Raw genomic sequence first — 19,125 nt, forward strand, 5'->3', positions numbered from 1 at the left:
AATAACACAACTCATATTATGTGTTATCAGTACTGATTTTATTAGCAGACAATGCAGACTAACAAATCTTTTGTAAAAATGCCGAAAAAAAATCCACACATAATAAACTTAATTTTAATAACAATACTATTTCTGTACAATTGAGCGGTTACTCATTTCATGTCCAGTAAGCAAAACTTAAGTAAAAAACACAAGCTTATTGACTGATATGAGGTCCAGTAATGCTTTCAAACAAGCAGATATCAGGAAAACTTTTCTTTGACATACTGATCATATTTGAAAAGTGGATCTGTTTTTGAAAGTTCACATGTCAAAGAACTGTGCAGAAATCATCAAGATGCCCGATGAGATCCTTCATTAAAAGTATTGAACACGTCATTTTTTCAGAGATGGTGTTATTATGCACCAGTCCTAAAATATAACTTACATCATAATCAGTGGTGGACAGTAACAAAGTAATTTTTTTGAGTATCTGTACTTTACTTGAGTATTATTTTGGGGGGATACTTATTACTTGTACTCCACTACATTCTAAAGACAATTATTGTACTTTTTACTCCACTACATTTCTATCAATGCTCTAGTTACTCAGTACTTTTGCTTTGAGGTCAGCTCATGAATTTCCGTCTCATTTCTGAAATCTGATCCCTAAGACAGTAAAATGTGTTTGTGTAGTTCTGTTTGTCTCAGTGGTTTACTCGTACCTGTATATCGTGCATCTCCACGGTTGAGCATGGAGCAAACACAGAGCAAATTTCACTCAGATCAGGCAGTTCATTTAGAGGTGGTAATGATGGCTATAATTTTCCACCTGATCACCCATGGCGATATCTTCAGCTCGTGTTAGAGGTTTTTGAAATGACAAATGATAAGTATCATTTGAAATGTTCTCCCTGTTTCCCACTCTGCCCAAACATACAAAAATTCACTGTCAAACCTGAGAAAGCGTGTTGATCTATGTATGTTGTTTTATTCCAGATAAACATTTCAAACTAAGTTTTCTGTGCTTGGAGTAATTTAGTTGCTGTTTTAATCCATGGTATAGTTCTTGGAGATTTCAAGTAATGATTTCTATATAAACATAATGTAACAGAATGTACTCAGACAGAGCAACTTTCACTTGTATTGGAGTAATATTTGACATGGAGGATCTATACTTTGACTTACGTAATGAAGCTTCGTACTTTGTCCACCACTGATCATAATTACCACCTTCTGTGTACTTAAAATAAGGAAGATGATTTTGGCATCATCTGCTTCTGCCACGGAAATATAACAGTTACGTACTCTTGGTTCTCTGAATGAGGAGACTATTTTTCCATTCAGTTACATAATCTATATGTATGGGGACGTGGAGAGATGGCCTCGATGCGAGTAGAGAACTAGTGTTATGAAACAGAAGTGAGAGCGATGTGCTGTAGAAAAGTGGACATAGTGCAGTGACATTTGACACATTCAGATATTTGACAAAGGTAAACAAAAATACTGACACTAACGTGAGCAGCCAAGAGATGACAACAAAACAGCGATATGACACCAAGCTGAATCTATTTGAAAAACATGAGACATGAGAAACAGAAATATGGTGACTAAAGTCCCACTAGAGCTGTTTTTTTGAACTCCTTGGATCACAGTTGCTCAGTAGACATAATGCGTCAGCAGATAAGACAAAATGAAGTGAAATAACAAGAGAGCGCTGTAAGGAAACGCAGTGAAAAAAACAAACAATCTGTATCGTATAGGCCTTTGGTCTATGTGAGGTCCAGCTGGTTGTTTTGAGGTATTCTGGTTCTGGGTTTTGGCTTAGAGGTCTGAGGATTTGCCGGAGGATTATCCCAGCAAAAAAAAAAGAAAGAAGAAAGACATCCTGGTGTTTTTGTTTTGTATAAAATAAACTGAGCACATTGTTTTTGAAGTGAAGATATGGCAATGAAAGCAGAATGCAGTGCGGTGAAGCTCTAACACTCATACTTACTATAAGAGAGGTCAGATAAACAGTTAGGTCCTGTTTAAGTTTAGTTAAAAAAACCTCTGCTCTATAAATAACCCCTGAGTTCCTGAAAGGCGATTTCAGCACATTACAGCCATGAACTTTAATTTCAGATGACAGGAAGCAGAGGAGGGCATGAGAAAGTATAAAGCAGGTGTCCTCCTCCTCCACCTGTAGTCATGTGACTGTAATCATCACTTCCCTCAGCACTGCAGGGTGCAGGGAGTCCGGCCGAACCCCCCATTGGTTTCTCTAATCTTCTCCTTGTTTCTGGCCTGGACAAGGCCGAATACGACTCCTGCGAGCGTCATGCGTCCTCCTGTCCGCCCCCCTGTGCGGCCATCTGTCCCCAGGTTGGCTTTCTTGTGGCGCATGGTGCTGATGAAGTAGGTGCGGACTTTCCCCTGACTCTCGCTCACCTGCAAACGACAGCAAAGGTCACAAAGTGTGGGAATCTTGTCTCATAAAATATTTAATCACTACTTTTTCATCTTCATATTTCATGCACTAAGGTCCTTTCCTTCCTTAGTGCAGCTGTTACTTCTTTTCACCACTAGATGACACTCTTGGACTTTTTACTTTTACACTTGATGTTGTTTTCAGTGTGGCAAGCTCACACACATGCTTACTATAACATAACATATAACAGACCACTGGTAGGCTTATTTATATGGGGCGCCGTTTGTAAAGTTGTGCACACTAAAAATAATTGCAACATTTCAACATTTAGCTCCAAAACATCATAACAATGTAGAGTGAATTTTTAAAAGTCACCTTTTTATCACATTTAGAGGAATATTTGTGATCTTCTGAACATTTAATTTTGTTGTGAAAAATATATTAAGTTAAAATAATTGTTAAATCAAAATGCTAAATATAAATCTAAATGTTAAATATAAATCTAAATGTTGAATAAATATCTTAATGTTCAACAATAAATCTAAATGTTAAATCTAAATCTGAATGTTAAATCTAAATCTAAATGTTCAACGATAAATCTAAATGTTCAACGATAAATCTAAATATTAAATATAAACGTTAAAAATGAATCTAAATATCAAATATAAATATAAATGTTAAATATAAATATAATTGTTCAACGATAAATCTAAATATTAAATATTAAATATAAATATAAATGTTAAATATAAATATAAATGTTCAACGATAAATCTAAATATCAAATATAAATATAAATGTTAAATATAAATATAAATATTAAATATAAATATAAATATTAAATATAAATATAAATATTAAATATAAATGTTCAACGATAAATCTAAATGTTAGAAATAAATGTAAATGTTAAATATAAATATTAAAATATAAATATAAATGTTAAATGTTGCTGTAAGATCCTAAATATTTAGCTAAAATGAAAATTCTGCCGCATATCAGCGTAATATTTAGGATCGCGGAGCAGAGTTAACATTTATATTTAACATTTATATTTATATTTAAAATTTATATTTATATTTAGAATTTGGATTTAACAATGATTTTGACTTAATATGTATTTTTCACAACAAAACTAAATGTGAAGAAAATAATAAATATTCCTCTTAATGTGATAAAAAAAAAGAAGTAACTTTTAGAAATTCACTCAACATTGTTATGAAGTTTTGGAGCTAAATGTGGAGAATTGTTGATGTTATTTTCAGTGTGCACATCTTTACAAACGGCGCCCCATATATTTTGATACCTTAAGCTAAACAAAAGAGAGATGACATCCAGCACCGTCCAGTACTGTCTTCTGAATGCTAATCAATGTGAACAAATACAGGCTCCTGAGGCTTCTGTTTAAAATGTAAACCCAATAATAAGCAGAATCAAACAGCTGATAGTTTGCCCTCACATGGGAACTTTAAAGAAGAAGGGTACATTAAACAAGCAGTATTGCAAACATCACAAGTAACACATCAAACAGAATCAGCTTCCATCATTCAGCCACTCACCCCTTTAACAAAGATCTCTCCTCGTAACTCTAAGACAAAGCCCCACTCTGCCAGGACCTTGCGCGTGGCCTCGGGGACCTGTATACGTCCGCTCACACCTGTACTGTCCATGCGGCTGGCCAGGTTCACAGTGGAACCCCAGATGTCGTACTGCGGCTTGGTGGCGCCGATCACACCTGCCACCACCGGCCCATGGGCGATACCTGTCGTAGTGAAAAATGCACAGACTCAATAAAAGTCATTAATAAGTGCTTAAAGATTTTTTCTTGTCAACCATATTTTATTCATGTGTGGGTGTTTGTGTGTGTGTGTGTGTGTGTGTGTGTGTGTGTGTGTGTGTGTGTGTGTGTGTGTGTGTGTGTGTGTGTGTGTGTGTGTGCTGGAGGCGAGCCACTTACCCACACGCAGCTGAAAGTTTTTGGCAGTCAGCCTGTTAATCTCTCTCAGGGTCTCTTGCATTGCCAACGCAAACAAAACCAGCTCACTCAGGTGATTCCATTCATCCATGGATGCCTGAGAGAGAGACACACACACAGAGATGGATGAAAGAAACATAGAGAGAGGGGAGGGGGAATAGAAGATGGAAGGGCAAATGCAGTCAAAACATAATAACAGCTGAGTGTGTTTAGGTGAAGATCTCCAAACCTGTCTGTCTGGAGCTAAGCCAGAGGCGGCCATGTAGCAGCTCCCAATGGTCTTTATCTTCTCTACGAAGTGGAAGTACGACTCCTCCAACAGCTGGGCAGAGGGGGAAGAGTTACATTAAAATGAAATATTTATTTCAGATGAAACAGCAAGGGTGGTGCAGAGTCCAAAACTCACTTCATCAAAACCAGCGATGATCTCATTCAGCAGCCGGAGACAGTCCACTCCCTCATGTTTGATCTCCTTCTGTTCAAAGTACTCATTGAATCCAGCGATGGAGGCAAACATGACACCGACGTCATCATAGGACTGGGAGTACAGCTCCTGAAATAAAAATATTACTTGTGACCCTCTTTGTATGACTGATTTAAGACCATTTATGTAACTTCTTATTGTAGAGACTAGAGGTCAGGTGTTATTCCCATACGTGAAGATTTTCAACCATTGGATTATAAAGAAAGTGTTTGTAATTTTGATTCCCAAATGCATAAAACGCCAACAATCAAAATAAAATACAATATAAACAACACTTCAGTTTAGAAAGAAAGAAAGAAAGAAAGAAAGAAAGATAGATAGATAGATAGATAGATAGATAGATAGATAGATAGATAGAAAGAAAGAAAGAAAGAAAGAAAGACAGATAGATAGATAGATAGATAGATAGATAGATAGATAGATAGATAGATAGATAGATAGATAGACAGATAGACAGACAGATAGATAGATAGATAGATAGATAGATAGATAGATAGATAGATAGATAGATAGATAGATAGATAGATAGATAGATAGATAGATGGGAAGGTCCCCTCAGGAAAATCAGATTCAAGCAGCAGGTAACACCAAAGGACAGAAAACAGAAAGCACATACACAAAATAAAAAATCACAGGTTATATACACACACAGTACAGCACACAGTAGCAGCAATATACAAGTCTAAATAAGGAATACCGGTGCAGGTTTATAATAAAATAGGAGCAACAATAAAAAAAGAATTTGTTTATAAATAGATAATTAATTATGAATAATGAATAGTGCAAGCTGTTTGAATTGTGTTGAGGTCAGTTCAGGCCTATTTCTCCCCCCCATCCTCCTCCCTTCAAATGAGGAGTTATACAGTTTAATTGCACAAGGGACAAAGGAGTTCTTGAGTCTATTTGTGCTGCATCTGGGGTGTCATGGATGGATGAATTATTGGTAAACACAGAGATGCCAACTGAGTCATGCTTTTTCACCTCATCGTTGTTGCTCCGGTCCAGAAAATGTCTCGCCACGTGTTGAGGTAAGATGTTGTGCAAGAGGCACTCATTGTGTTCCCTTAACTCCCTCATGTCCTCCACCTCCTGTTGGGCCTGCAGACGCCACAGGAAGTCTAGCCTGGCGGTGGCCTCCCACTTGAAAGTAAAGGAGAGGTCAGAGGTCAACACTATACACTGTGAGTTGGGGTCAGCAAGCCAGTCAAATGATCTGTTCTTATTAACGCTCGTTAGAAAAATGATGTGATTTTGACTCACTCAAACTGAAAATACTATGAGGAAAAATTGAATAAATAGCTGTAAAATAAAGTATTCAAAAACTGCAGTACCTGCCGTCCATTGTAGAAGACAGCAACTATAAACATGAGCATGAGGAGGATGGAAATTCCTTTTCTCCTGACATAATGAGACCTGTGCAGACGAGGTGGAATATAGAGGTGTAAAAAACTGTAAGATGCACCAGTGGCATCATCTAAACACCAATTATTACCAAATTAATATAAATTAATTATATGTTATTTGTATTTAAAGCAAACAGTAAATCAACATTGTGTGGGCAGAGCTGTTTCTGACCTCTGTAGCACATCGTGGCGGGTAAGTGAGAGAAATGCCAGATGGATGAGGTAGGAGTAAACAGCCACCGCCAGCAGCAACACGGCCAGCTTCAGCAGAGAGTTCAGACGCAGGAAAACGGCACAGGTCACCATGGCAATCACTCCACTCAAAACAAACACCTGAGGAGACAGAGGGAAGAGAGAAGATGGATGTTTTTCTGTTATCACTTCTTGGAGTATGAAAAGTGAACATATTCAAAAGGTTCCTTACCTCGGGGTGAGTGCAGAGGGTGAAGGGACTCGAAGCTGTGTTAGATCTGTCCGTTAAATCAGCTTCTCCTCGGTCTGTGAGGATGCACCACACCTGGATATAACACAAAAAAATACACAAATCACACAAACAGGTTAGTTTCAATCATCTAAAAGAAGGAATGTGACAACTTTTCTCATTTAGGCGTAGGACAACTTTATTCCTTTATACATATCTTAATATAATAAGTTCCTGGCAGTGCAATTAAATCAATTATGTGCAGCAAAGTTAACATGTTAGAGAGATGCAACTCTCTTCTTTATTTACACATAATGTATAATAGGGACTATCATGCAAATAGCATGAGAAGGAATGATAGGAGGTACTTATTTTCTGGTGACTCCACACCTCAAAGATGAGGCACAATTTGTGAGTAGTATAAAGAAGAACCCATGCAGTCGAGATAATCTGAATCAGCATTGTTTGGTGTATAACTCTGCTCCTGTGTTGTTTAGACTCTCACCCAGTGGGGGTTCTAGACCAATTTCACTTGGGGGGCCAGGCTGGGGCCAAGAGTGTTGTCAGAGGGACACATTCAACCCTGACAAAAGAGACTGAGAAGGGCGAGGACCGGCTGAGAACAAACTGGCAAAAATTCAGTGCATCCCTATATACTAGACATATATACTACTGTGTATTAGATCAAAATACAGACTGACAGCAGCTGTTTGGCTGTTTATATTCAACATGAGTCCCTTAGCACTCTAAGGGACTGGAACCAAGTGCCACACGCATGTGTTCCGCCTGTAACATCGGTGCGATACCAAAGCTTTTTTTATTGCATAATATTTGTTTGGTGTGGAGGGGGGACCACAGGGGGGTACAGGTTCAGTTTTACAGGGGCACTGGCCCCTGTTGGCCCCTCCCCAGAACTGCCACTGCTCTCACCATGTCAGTGGAAACCACACCAAAGTTGATGAAGATGGCGGTGAAGGTGAGGAGGTTTCGGGCACTGTTGTTTTCATGGATCCAGCAGCAGAACTGTTGCAGTCTTGCAGGAGCCCACTTGAACTCCTCAGCCAGGGCCACCACAAGCAGCAGTATGTAGGCGAGCAGGAAGATGGAGAACTGGAGGACGACTGGGAAGAGCCTGTGGAGGAAAAACAAAGGAGGATAAAAGAGGAAGAGGGAGGAAATGAGTAACGTAGAAAAATGCAACTCCAGGGGTGCAAAGCTAGGGTGAGGGCATCTCATGATTTACATCTTCTGTGAGAATCTTTTGGGTTGTTTTGATTTTGGCGCCCACTGTGGATAATTAAAATTGGTAGTTTGTTTGTCAACAAATGTCACATTTGTTGTCTTTTTGGGGGGAGGTGTTACAGATGGAGATAGTGTGAGACCTCCAGGGCTCCTAACGAGCCCATCATTGAGAGCACCTGCCCTCATTGCACCCAGCTTGAGCTCATCAGCCTGGCTGCTCAATAAAAGGAGCTCCTTTCCCTCAGTTAGGTGTGCGCAACAGAGAAGACAACACCTTTAGTTGTTTCCTCTGGGTTTTCTTTGACGAGTGTGTTGTGAGAGTGTGTATGTTTGTGGATGTATTGTGGATGTATTGTGGATGTATTGTGGATGTATTGTGGATGTATTGTGGAGGGAAGGAGGGTGGCAAAGGGATAATTAAAAGAAGATTGAGCTCTCAGGAGAGTTTTTTGCAGATAACATTTGGTTTAGGCCTGTTCCTTAGTTTGTCTACTCTTTGTAGAAGAATTAGTGGGTGGCTATGGAGCTTTACACCTTCACTCCACCTTTTAGACCCCAAAGGCCTTACATTTGTTTGTATTTGAGGGGTTTAAGTTTCTTTTTGTTAGTGTCCCTGTCCATGACCTCTGACATTCATGTCAGATTTATCTCTTTTCATATCTTGTCCTATACATATTTATGTATAAAGAAGGAACCATGCCAAAGAGAGAAACTCTTCCTCGTCGTCTTGTATATAACCCTGCTCCTGTGTTGTTTAGACTCTCACCAAAAGGCTGTTACATTAAGAACTGTAAATTGCCTCCCCTGACACCTAACCTGCAGCAGGGGTCACATGTGTGTAATATGAATACACAGAATGATAAATTTTCTCTCTTATGGTCTAATTTGCTTTTTCTTGTGACGTAAAGAGGCGGGCTTTGAGCCTCCTAGCCAACAGCTATAGTGTTCCCGCCTGTCAATCAAGTCAGCTGTGCCTGTCATTGGAAGACTCATAATATCAATATCTTTGAATTTGCAGCATTAGAAAAAAATTCACCCCCTTACAGTGTGTGCCGATTGAGAAATGAGCAACCCAGACAACACTTGTCTTTTGTACCAGACTGTAAACATGTTTATTTCTGCTGTAAAGATCAGCTTTTTTGAATTGGTGTGACTTCCGGTACTTCCAGAGCCAACCTCAAGCGGATCCTCGATAAACTGCAGTTTTTAGCACTTCCGCACTGGACTCATATTTTTAGACCGGAGGTTGCCGCTTGGGTTTAACAGAAACATCTGCTAACACAAGCTATATCAGTAGGAAACACTGAATTGGTCAATTTCAAAATCATAAAAACAACACATTATTAACTAGGGGTGACAATGTTAGCTTGTATCTGATAAAACTGATTGTGTTTTGCTACCTGGGTGCAGGAAGTAGGGCCTGTGTAGACATGAGGAAGAGGAGCATGATGAAGGAGCAGACCAGATTGGAGTTGAACATTTCATCTCTCATCTGGGAGAACTGGAGCAACCAAACAACATCAAATAAAAAAAACCAGTCAAAATCAGTTCCTTCTGAGTGTTGACTTATTTCTGTCTACAGCAACATCACAAGAACCCGCTCACCTTCTCCTCAATGTGCATGTCTTTGAACACCAGGGTCAGAGGAGTGATGTGCTCCCTGTGCATACGCTCACTGCTCTGGACCTCTATTGCTTCCTTGATTCGTCTGTTGATCTCCTTTGAGGTAGACAGCCAAATTTTGGGCAGTGAGCCATTTGTAAATGAGGCCAGGATCTGCAAGCACAACAATGGTCTCAAAGAAAACAAATGTATACAGGTGACCTCTGATTTTTATGGTTTAAGTATCTAAAACATACCTGATGCCAAAAGTTTTAGACTACTTTTAGTGCTTCTCATTAATCCCACATCACTTACACTGTTCATATCGATGCTGGGTCCAAATGGTATCTCCTGGTTCCAGGTTTTATTCGTTTTCAGGACTTTTGGGGGCTCAGTGTGGTCAACCTTGCCCCTCCTCTCCTGAGGACAGATGAGGAATGTGTCGATGTTGTGCTTATGCAGAAATTCGTTCCTTTTGTGCCCATGACCAGCTTCTGTCTTGTAGGTGCCCTGTAGACAGTCCAGCGTGGCCCTTGATATGTGAATGCGTCTAAGTGAGAGAGAGCACATAGGTAGAGATTAAACACAAAGGATGCCATAGTTTTCCACTTTATAACTAGCTAAGATTTTCACAATTATCAAGCTGCTAGTGCTGGGCGATACCACACCTTTAGGATTCGATACGATACCGAATACTTTTTTGGCAATTTATTCAATACCAGATACTGATGCCGATACTTTCAGTGATTTAAAACAAATAATACAATGCAATGCTTGAAAGACAACTCCCATGACAAATACTGTTCATTTAACAACTTTAATATGCAAATCCTTTGGTGGCCTTTTTTTAAACAATGAAATACATTTAGAAAAACCCATAAATAATTAACATCCTTTATTTAAATTCTCTGAGTGGAAAGCTTAAAACAGCCTCTTCAGCCTAAAAGAATCAGAAGTGACACATGCGCTTTTATTTCGCATGTATTAATAAGTATCGATATTTTATTAGAGTAATCGATACTCAAATGAGTAGTGTGTGAGAATCGATATATCGATTCTCATCGATACGCCCACCACTACAGGCTAACCAAGAAGGTTTTCGGACCATCAAGCATAAACTGATGAGGAAAACCAAAGTTTGGATTTACCCAGTTTTAGAAAAAAAAAAAAAAAAAGTTCTTGACAAAAAAAGGAAATTGAAACTTGGTTCAGGGTAAATGCATTTAAAAAAAACCATAGTATTCACCTGTTTTCAAATGATAAATAAATATATGAATATTTACAATGCGCCTCCATCTCCTTCTGTTATTAAAGAATGAAGCCAAAATACCGCCACAATGAGCGCTAACAGGTTGGGCTCACTCCTTCCACCAACCAAAACATGCTTAACTAACCAATGAAATGTCTCTAAGATGTGTACAGTCTACAGCAGAACAGATTCTTGTGTCAGTTTGAAGCACACACAGTTAACTAAAGTTCAATAAATCTTGTGTTAATGTTTGTTACATTGCTTACTCTCCGTTCCTACTCTACTCTGTTTATTTAGTAAAGAACACTGCAGCAGTTTGCATTTGTCAACAGGGCTGTCAATCATAACATCACATCCCCTGAGTAATAAATAAACTGCTCCAAATAAATCAGCATGTTACCACCAACTTTAATGACAGAAAGCATGTTTAGAATCAGGATTAATGACCTATACGACTGTCAGTCACCTGAGGATGCTCTAAATCAGGGGTGTCAAACATAAAGCCCCCTGGGATGACTTCGCAAAGTGAAAAATTTGTAACTGCTATTTCAAATTTAGGGGGGCGCATACAATCAAACGGCTGACGGAGTGCACATGAACGGCGCTCCAGGACATTTTCACAATGAGGGGTAAATAGAATATTTGCAGTTTGCATAATCTGGTTGAATTTCATAGACTTTTCAGAGCACTTCAAGATCCAATCAACACTAAAGTTTATGTATATGTAGAAGCGGCGGATCCACTGTTTTCGAAAGCAGCCTCATATCGTGCATGTGCTTACCATACATGTGGGTGTGTCATAGGTGCGCTCCTTCACTACTAACACTAGCACTACTGTGTCAGGTGACTGGGAAACCTGTGAGTATGGTGTGTTCGCAGCAGGTTTCAGTCCTTAAAGAATTTCATATTCGGCCCCACTATGAGACTCATCATGGCGAAAAATACAACAGCTGTTTATGTAAAAATATAATTCATAAAATGTGAAATTTTTTGAAATATACTTGTACTTTTTTTGCAATAAAACAAAGGGAAAAGTTTGGAGTTGTCGTTATTTAGAGGGTTATTATGTTATGATTTTAGTGGTCCTGCCCACTTGAGGTCAACTCGGGCTGTATGTGGCCCCTGAACTGAAATGAGTTTGACGCCCCTGCACTAAGTGTTATGACTTCACTATCAGGGAGGCATTGTGCCTCCCATCTTTTTGTACAGTCTACTGCAGAGAAATAGTATAATTATCTCGGCTTTTCAGTGCGATACATTCTTAAGGCTACCCTGCTTCCTAGCAGGAGCAGAGACCACTCACCCTGGTATGCCCCCTGCTTCCAGCATGTTAGCAATGCCCACGTCCCACGACCAGACATCGAACTGCCATTTCTGAAGACCCAGAACCCCACAGAGGACAGAGCCTGAGTGGATCCCAATCCTCATGTCCATATCAAAGTTCAACTGCTGACGCACAAACCTGATGTGGGAGGTAGGGGGAATAAAGTGAAAGATCAGTTACTCTTCTTCCACATAGAAACACAAGGAATTGTGTGGTAGATGGATTAGACTGAGATAACACATTACAGTTACACTGGTCCTGCACTATCATGAAATGTACAAGTAGTCATGTTAACTCCTCCAGATCTCCAGTAAGTTCAGACTTACTGTATGGCCCTAATCATAGCCAGGCCCAACTCAACACAATGATGAGCATGTGCACGCTGTGGCTCTGGGACTCCAGACACACAGTAGTAACAGTCTCCCAGAATCTTTATCCGCAGGCAGCTGTGCTCCTGTGATCCAACAAGACACCAAAACAAATAAGTATTAGGTTGTTGATATATTGTGTACTGTAAAATATAGTGGGTTTTTTTGCAAATCAAAACGCAGCTCCAATTTCTAACCTCTGCAAGCCGGTCAAAGCGTCCAAAGAGCTCGTTGAGGGTTCGGACTAAATCCTGAGCTGATAGATTCATGGACAATAAAGTGAAGCCCTTGATGTCTGCAAAAAGGATGCTACAAAGAAAAGGAAGGGGACTGTAAAAATACTTTTAACACATGCTTGAAATTTGCAAAGGATGACATCAAGTCCAGAAAAGTAATATGTGGGAAATGTATCACGTGTGTGTGTACCTCACGTCTCTGTACTGGTGGATGTAGATCTTGTGAAACTCCTGAGGATTTAGTTCATCTTCCATAGAGCTCATGTCAGCGATCATCTCCAAGGCAACAAAGCGAGGCAGGATCGACAGCACCAGGCGCTCCTGTGTACCAAATGGATCAACTCTTTTTGACAGAGTATGGTGCAAGGCAGTGGCACTTTTTCAATATTTTACTGATATAAGTTGGTTCAAACAACCAAGTTCAGGAGAATAACACAGTGTTTCTTTACTTAGTCAGCAGCCACTTTACCTGTCTTTGGTTCTCTTGCTCTAGCTTGACACGACCCTCAATGCAGCGCCGCGTCTCAAGGAAAACTTGCCTCTGGGCGTAGTCTGTGAGGTAATGGATGAATAAGCCAGCTGTGTTCATACTTAGGTACAGCAGGCCTTTGGCAAACACCTGTAAACAACAGAGATTTTTCATTGAGACAACTAATTTCTGCTGGAATACATCAGCTCATAAAGGCTGGGAGAAAATAGGAAATTGAGCCCCCTTTTGATTAATTTGAGAATACACTTCTATAATATTTGGTGTTTTGTGTAAAATTACAAGTATAAAAGAGATCTGTTTCTCTGTATCAATAAAAAAAGTCATGTTTATAGTCATACTTTGCTTTACTGCTTGATATGATGTATTACTCAAGATAAAACTGACACTAAAAAATGAGCAAAACAGCAAAATCTCTAACGAGGATTTGAGATATTATATAAGACTGATTCAAAGGAAATAAATATTAAATACAGTTAAAAAAGTTGGATGCTTGAAAACGGTTGAATATTTGGAATATAATTATTTCACATTGATGACGTTTTCCTTTATTGTTCGGATTTAATCGCAGTGGAGCTGATCTGTAAATCATTATTTGCAAGTTGTTCCTGATTTGAGATTGATTGCTTCTGCCTTACCAACCTGCCTGGTGAAATCACGGTAGTTACAAATTTTGTGCAAAAAAAGCTATCCTAATGTCAACCATTTCAATTTCATTAAAAATTCTAAAAAACGTTCATATATTTATGTACATTTTTATTAATATTATTTTGTTTTAATTGTAGAGTAATTTAAGTTTTAATTTGAGATTGAGTGCTTCTGCCTTAATCTACATTCCTAGTGAAATCGCGGTAGTTTCCTTATGTACTAAATTTGTTCTTAAAGCGAGCATAGTTTCACCCATTACAATTTCATGAACAATTCTCCAAAATGTTCAGATATATTTGAATTTTTAGCAGAGTAAGCAATCTGTAGTGAGTTAAAGCTGCTGTTGGTAGTCACAGAGTAAACATCTGTTCAGAGAGAGGGACTTCGAATGTCAACACTATCCCTCCCAACCAGATTTCCTCTTAGCCCCCCAACACAGATCGGCTTGTGCAGTCATGATCGTGCCGGACTCATAGCCAATCGGAGGACGTAGTAGTGGCTGCCCCTTAACCAATCAGGACGAAGGATTGGAGATTAGCTATAATTGGTCCGTCATAACGGGAACGAGGGGAATAATAACATTTCTTGATACAAAGGCATTGGAAAACACAGAGATTTCACAATAGTCTCAATATACTCCACTTACCGATGAGTACCGTTGGGCATTATGACCTTTTCTCCAAACCCAGCAGAAAAAAAGTAATGTTTTTTACACCATTCCTACCAACAGCAGCTTTAAATTGCAGAGCTAATATTTTGATGTTTTATGACTTGCTCACAGATGTAAACCCCCCCTGTGTGGTGGGCACCTACATCTTGTAATAGCTGACTCCAAAAATACACTCTGTTCTATATCTAGCATCTTGTGAGTATTTTGACAGTTTATAATAATAATAATAATAATAAATTTTATTTATAAAAGCACTTTAAAAGATTCTCCAAGCGCTTTACAGGAAAATAAGATAAAATTATACAATAGAAAAGCAAAGGAAAACAGTGCAAAAAAAAAAGCAAAGAAGAGCAAGGCAGCAAAATAAAACAAAACAAGAAAAAAAACAATCAATTATAGTTTAAAAGCCTTTGTAAAAAGATGTGTTTTGAGTCCGGATTTGAATTTGGTGAGTGAGGGAGAGAATCTGAGGTGTTGGGGGAGAGAGTTCCAGAGGGTGGTAGCAGCGACAGAGAAGGCCCTGTTTAGTAAAGTAGCTTTGAACTGGGTTGAAACTAACTAATGATTTGCATTTCAGTGAATATCCTAACACAGCCCTATTCAATAAGGGCCACATGCGGCCCGAAAGCAACCCTTGAGTGGCCTGAAAGCGACTGGCGAGTGATTGTGACTTGGATCCGGCAAGAAAAAATGTGCCCACTGTTTATTTTTCGATTATATGCACTGAAGTTGTGACTGTCTCAGGTGGGACGAAACATGGACAGGCACAAACTGTGTTTTTTTTGTTATTTCAAAAGAAGAAAAATACCTAAAGTCCTGAAAAGTTGCTCTTAAGCAAGTTACTTTTTTATGCACTTCCAGATGTGACCAAAACAAAAGATGATGTTCCTAATCTGCACTTTGTTTTTTTTGTTCATATACACCATAACATGTGCTTGTATTTATCTGTCAAAATGTTTTGAAGTTATGTGTTTGAAATGTAAAATTTAAAGAGGCAGTATTTCAGCATAGGTTTAGTTTAAGTTCTGCTCTTTTATTGTGTTTGTGTTTATGCCCTTTTGGATGTGGCAATACGATAATAAACATCCAGTGTGTTTGTCATCTTATCTATTTGTTTTTCTTTTAAATGGTTAACTTTGCTCACTGTCTGCTAAAAGTGTCCGGCCCAGCTCATGTCCTTAGTCTGAAAATCCGGCCCGACCAAATATTTAATTGAATAGTCCTGTCCTAAGATTTGAAATATCCCAGAGATCTAAGGAGTTTTTTTGATACTAATAACATTGATGACATACTCACAATATTATTACTTTGACATAGGACATAAAAGGGGAATGTGATATTTCATTTTTCATTTGACATTAATATTTTCTAGGCTAATTTCCTTACCTTTCTCAAAAGCACTGAGTCATTGTAGTTGCGCGATATCTCCACCAGTAGGTGCAGTACTGAGGTGAGGGAGCCAGCGCACATGGCCCACAGTAGAGGTAACGGCAGCAGCGTGTATGTGGCAAACAATGTGAACAAAACATACCACGATGGGTCTTTTTCCAGTCCATAAACCAGTCCTCCCAACACCTGTGTGGTCTGCGACAACCAGCTAGCCAAGCCGGCAAAACGAAGCCACCTTGGAGTCATGGAGTCTTTGCAAGTTAGCACTATGATGCACAGCGCTATAGCTAACACCATAAAGATTCCTGTCAGGCAGCCACGCAGGGTGTCAGTGACCGCCTCAGGGGCCAGACCCAGATAGAGTACCAGTATATTTAGCTTGGCCACTGCGTCGATTACATTTGTGATGGCCAGAGAGTTGCGTCGTTGGTGGGTGTAGTGCTGTTGGTAGAGTGTCTCCAGGTCATGTGACTTGAAGGTGTGCCTCAGGGTGGGGATGTAGACTCCGTGAATTGTGTGGCCCCAGTGAATGAAGAAGTCGGCATCGCTGGAGTAGTCAGTAATAGAAGTTCTGGCGCTGTTATGTGTGCTGGTGGAGCCACGGGTTTGAGATGAGTTCATTTTGAATGAGGATGTTCGGCGTTTTGGGCCACCGCGTGAGGCCTTGTGACGAATTTGTTTGTTGATCTCTTCCATGTAGGCATCTGTCACGAAGATCTTACGTGCTGGCTCCACACCCACCTAACAACAAGGACAGACAAATTTGTTATCCAGGTCTTTATGATAACAGAAACTGATCTCTCTGCTATAAGGAAAGACCAGTGGTTTGTAAAGGAACAGAAATAGCTTCTTTGTTGAAGGCAAACTGATTGTGATCATTAAGAAAGTAGGTTTTCTTTTTTTAATGTAAGATTAATACAATACCCATGTAACAATACTTCAAGGGGTTGGTTTTCCATGTAAATAGTAGTAATTTACTTTGCTGAAATTTTGTGAAGACCTGTTCTATATCTGTGTGCAGAGCTTGAGTTCTACAGATTTCTTTAAGGGGGTAATTAATTGCATTTTTTAAAATTATTATTATTAAACCTTTATTTAACCAGATAAAACCCATTGAGATCAGGATCTCTTTCACAAGGGTGACCTGGCCAAGAAGTTAGCCGCCCATGCCATAAAGACAGTTACACGAAAATGACAGTACAAGTTAAAACATACAGGTTATAGATGCATAGTGTTTTACAATAGGAATAAGAGGTGCAGAGGCTGTAACAAAACAACAAACAATAATTTAAGGTTTAAAACACCGGTTCAGTGCTCTCACGCTGTCTGTCCTGAGGGACAGACAGCATAGTAGGATGAGTTCAGAGAGTTTCAGTTTAGTCTGTAGAGCATTCCATGCCATGGGGCAGCAAAGCTAAAAGCTCTTTTTCCAAATTCAGTCCTTACCCAAGGAACAGATAAAACAAGAGTAGTGCAAGGTATAGGAACTGATTTTTCTCTGCAACAGAGCGCACAAGCGCATTATATCACTACATATTGTTGTATCTTATTGGCGTATCGTACTGTATTGTTGTATCTTATTGGCATAATCTTATCATCATATCTTATCTTTTCATTTGTTCCTCCCTAAAGCTTTCAGCCTCAATTATTATATATATTTTCTATCTTTATATTTCATCCGCTACCACTACCTTAATTTATCACAGCAGGTTCTTGACTTAAATGCACTTTTTCCTTTTTAACCTATTAACCTTTGTTTGTTACTTTTACAAGAATGTACCTTTTATTCTATCATTTTTATCATGGAACTTGTAACCTTTTATTTGTATATTTTATGCCCCATTGGTGATCCCATTTAGTGATTTTAATGGCCTTAAACCAACCTTTCTTCTTTTCTCTTTCATTGCTTTGTTGTCTGTCTTTTAATTGCTTCTCTAATTCTACTTGATGTCATTGTATTTGAAAATTACCCCCTAAGGATCTCTTGAATACAAACAGGGGTTGATTGATTGTGCTGCTAAAACATAATTCATTCACGTGTAAAATCAGACCTGGCCTAAAGGGATTTGTGCAATAACAGTTGAATGCAGATGTCTATGTGGTTGTGTTGGTCATGTGTTTATGTGTTTTTCAGCATAACTTTAAATTGTATGCACTGAATTCTCATTGAATACTCGCTTTATTTCGCATCTTATCGCTTCAGATCTATGTGCTTTATTTTGGCAACAATAAAGAACTAATAAACTTCATGAACCCCACATTAAAATCCATTAACATCTGAAGAGTTCATTTACAGATAACTCCGTTTTTGATACATTTTCAAAATACATTTCTTTTTTATATAGATTCCTGATAAAGTTACATTTTCAAGATATCTCTGATTAGTATAGTCATTTTGAGTTAGTCAAAGCCACCCAACCTCAGCTGATTGATAATACCAAAAGCTAGTATTAGAAAAAAATTGTTTTTTGAAACATTTTTTAATTTTTCAAAAGTGAGTTAACTGTTTTTGCAAATGAACTCTATTCTTTTAAAATGTACTTAAGGTTGAAATCTCAGAAGACTTGAATAATACTATAATGCTATAAACTAATTGCATAACTAAAGACACTGTCAGGGTTCCAGTAGTTATTTTGGTTGTGTGGGTGAATTAATTTACAAGTACTTTTCTTTACTGCACGGGGAAGTTTTCGTCAGTGCACACAGTTATGTACAATCATCAAACACAGGTCCCATTTTTTCTGTGTTTCTGTAAAACAAGGCTGTGCTCAGAGGAAAATGTGTCAGTCCTTCTACAATAACTTCTACCTTTCTGCAGGTTACTCTGGGATATGTTTGTTACCTGGGCGCTCAGCTCCCGCTGGGTAATGATGTGTTTCACAGCATTCTGCCACAGCATCTTTTTCCTCCGCAGCCCAGGGGACAGGGTCGCCGTCATGCAGGGCGGCTCACAGAGCTCCATAGGAGAGACCTGCGTTGTCTCTGCAAAGGTCACCATGGTGATGACCTCTAATGACCTCATCAGCTGGAGTCAGATCAGGAGGAGGACAAAGCTTGGAGACATGTCTGGGGGTGAAAACGAAGAGGAAACACGTGGGTTAGAGTCAGACTTGTTTGAGGCTATAATGTTTATGTATATGGATGTTATTCATAGAATACAGATGAAACAAAAATCAATCTTGAAGGGCCACTACGGGGATTTTATACATGGTGAACACAAATTCTCTCTGAAGAACCT

At 38.9% G+C, this 19,125-nt stretch overlaps 1 protein-coding gene across 1 annotated transcript; it reads right to left on the minus strand.

Annotated features, from left to right (window-relative positions):
* Positions 1-1,531: 1,531 nt before the first annotated feature.
* On the minus strand, positions 1,532-18,885 carry si:dkey-206f10.1 (adenylate cyclase type 8). The gene is made up of 20 exons (XM_034699084.1): positions 18,730-18,885; positions 15,885-16,628; positions 13,163-13,312; positions 12,884-13,014; positions 12,655-12,766; positions 12,416-12,543; positions 12,069-12,227; positions 9,832-10,066; positions 9,520-9,690; positions 9,315-9,415; positions 7,603-7,804; positions 6,676-6,768; positions 6,424-6,584; positions 6,180-6,261; positions 5,830-5,988; positions 4,771-4,917; positions 4,594-4,686; positions 4,347-4,461; positions 3,949-4,151; positions 1,532-2,409 (listed from the first exon to the last, which is right to left on the minus strand). The coding sequence occupies exons 1-20, from the start codon at positions 18,883-18,885 to the stop codon at positions 2,194-2,196; spliced, it is 3,558 nt and encodes a 1,185-aa protein (XP_034554975.1). The 3' UTR covers positions 1,532-2,193.
* Between the last annotated feature and the right edge of the window lie 240 nt (positions 18,886-19,125).

Source organism: Notolabrus celidotus, chromosome 13 (genome assembly GCF_009762535.1).
Source record: "Notolabrus celidotus isolate fNotCel1 chromosome 13, fNotCel1.pri, whole genome shotgun sequence".
NCBI classification, from domain to species: domain Eukaryota; kingdom Metazoa; phylum Chordata; class Actinopteri; order Labriformes; family Labridae; genus Notolabrus; species Notolabrus celidotus.

Bases quoted from the DNA above. Each gene is read 5' to 3' on its own strand.
- si:dkey-206f10.1 (XM_034699084.1), bottom strand. From the start codon at position 18,885: ATGGTGACCTTTGCAGAGACAACGCAGGTCTCTCCTATGGAGCTCTGT. The intron at 13,015-13,162 runs GTAAAGTGGCTG...TTTGGTACACAG, and splicing joins AGCAAGAGAACCAAAGACAG to GAGCGCCTGGTGCTGTCGAT. The intron at 6,769-7,602 runs GTGAGAGCAGTG...TGTTATATCCAG, and splicing joins GTGTGGTTTCCACTGACATG to GTGTGGTGCATCCTCACAGA.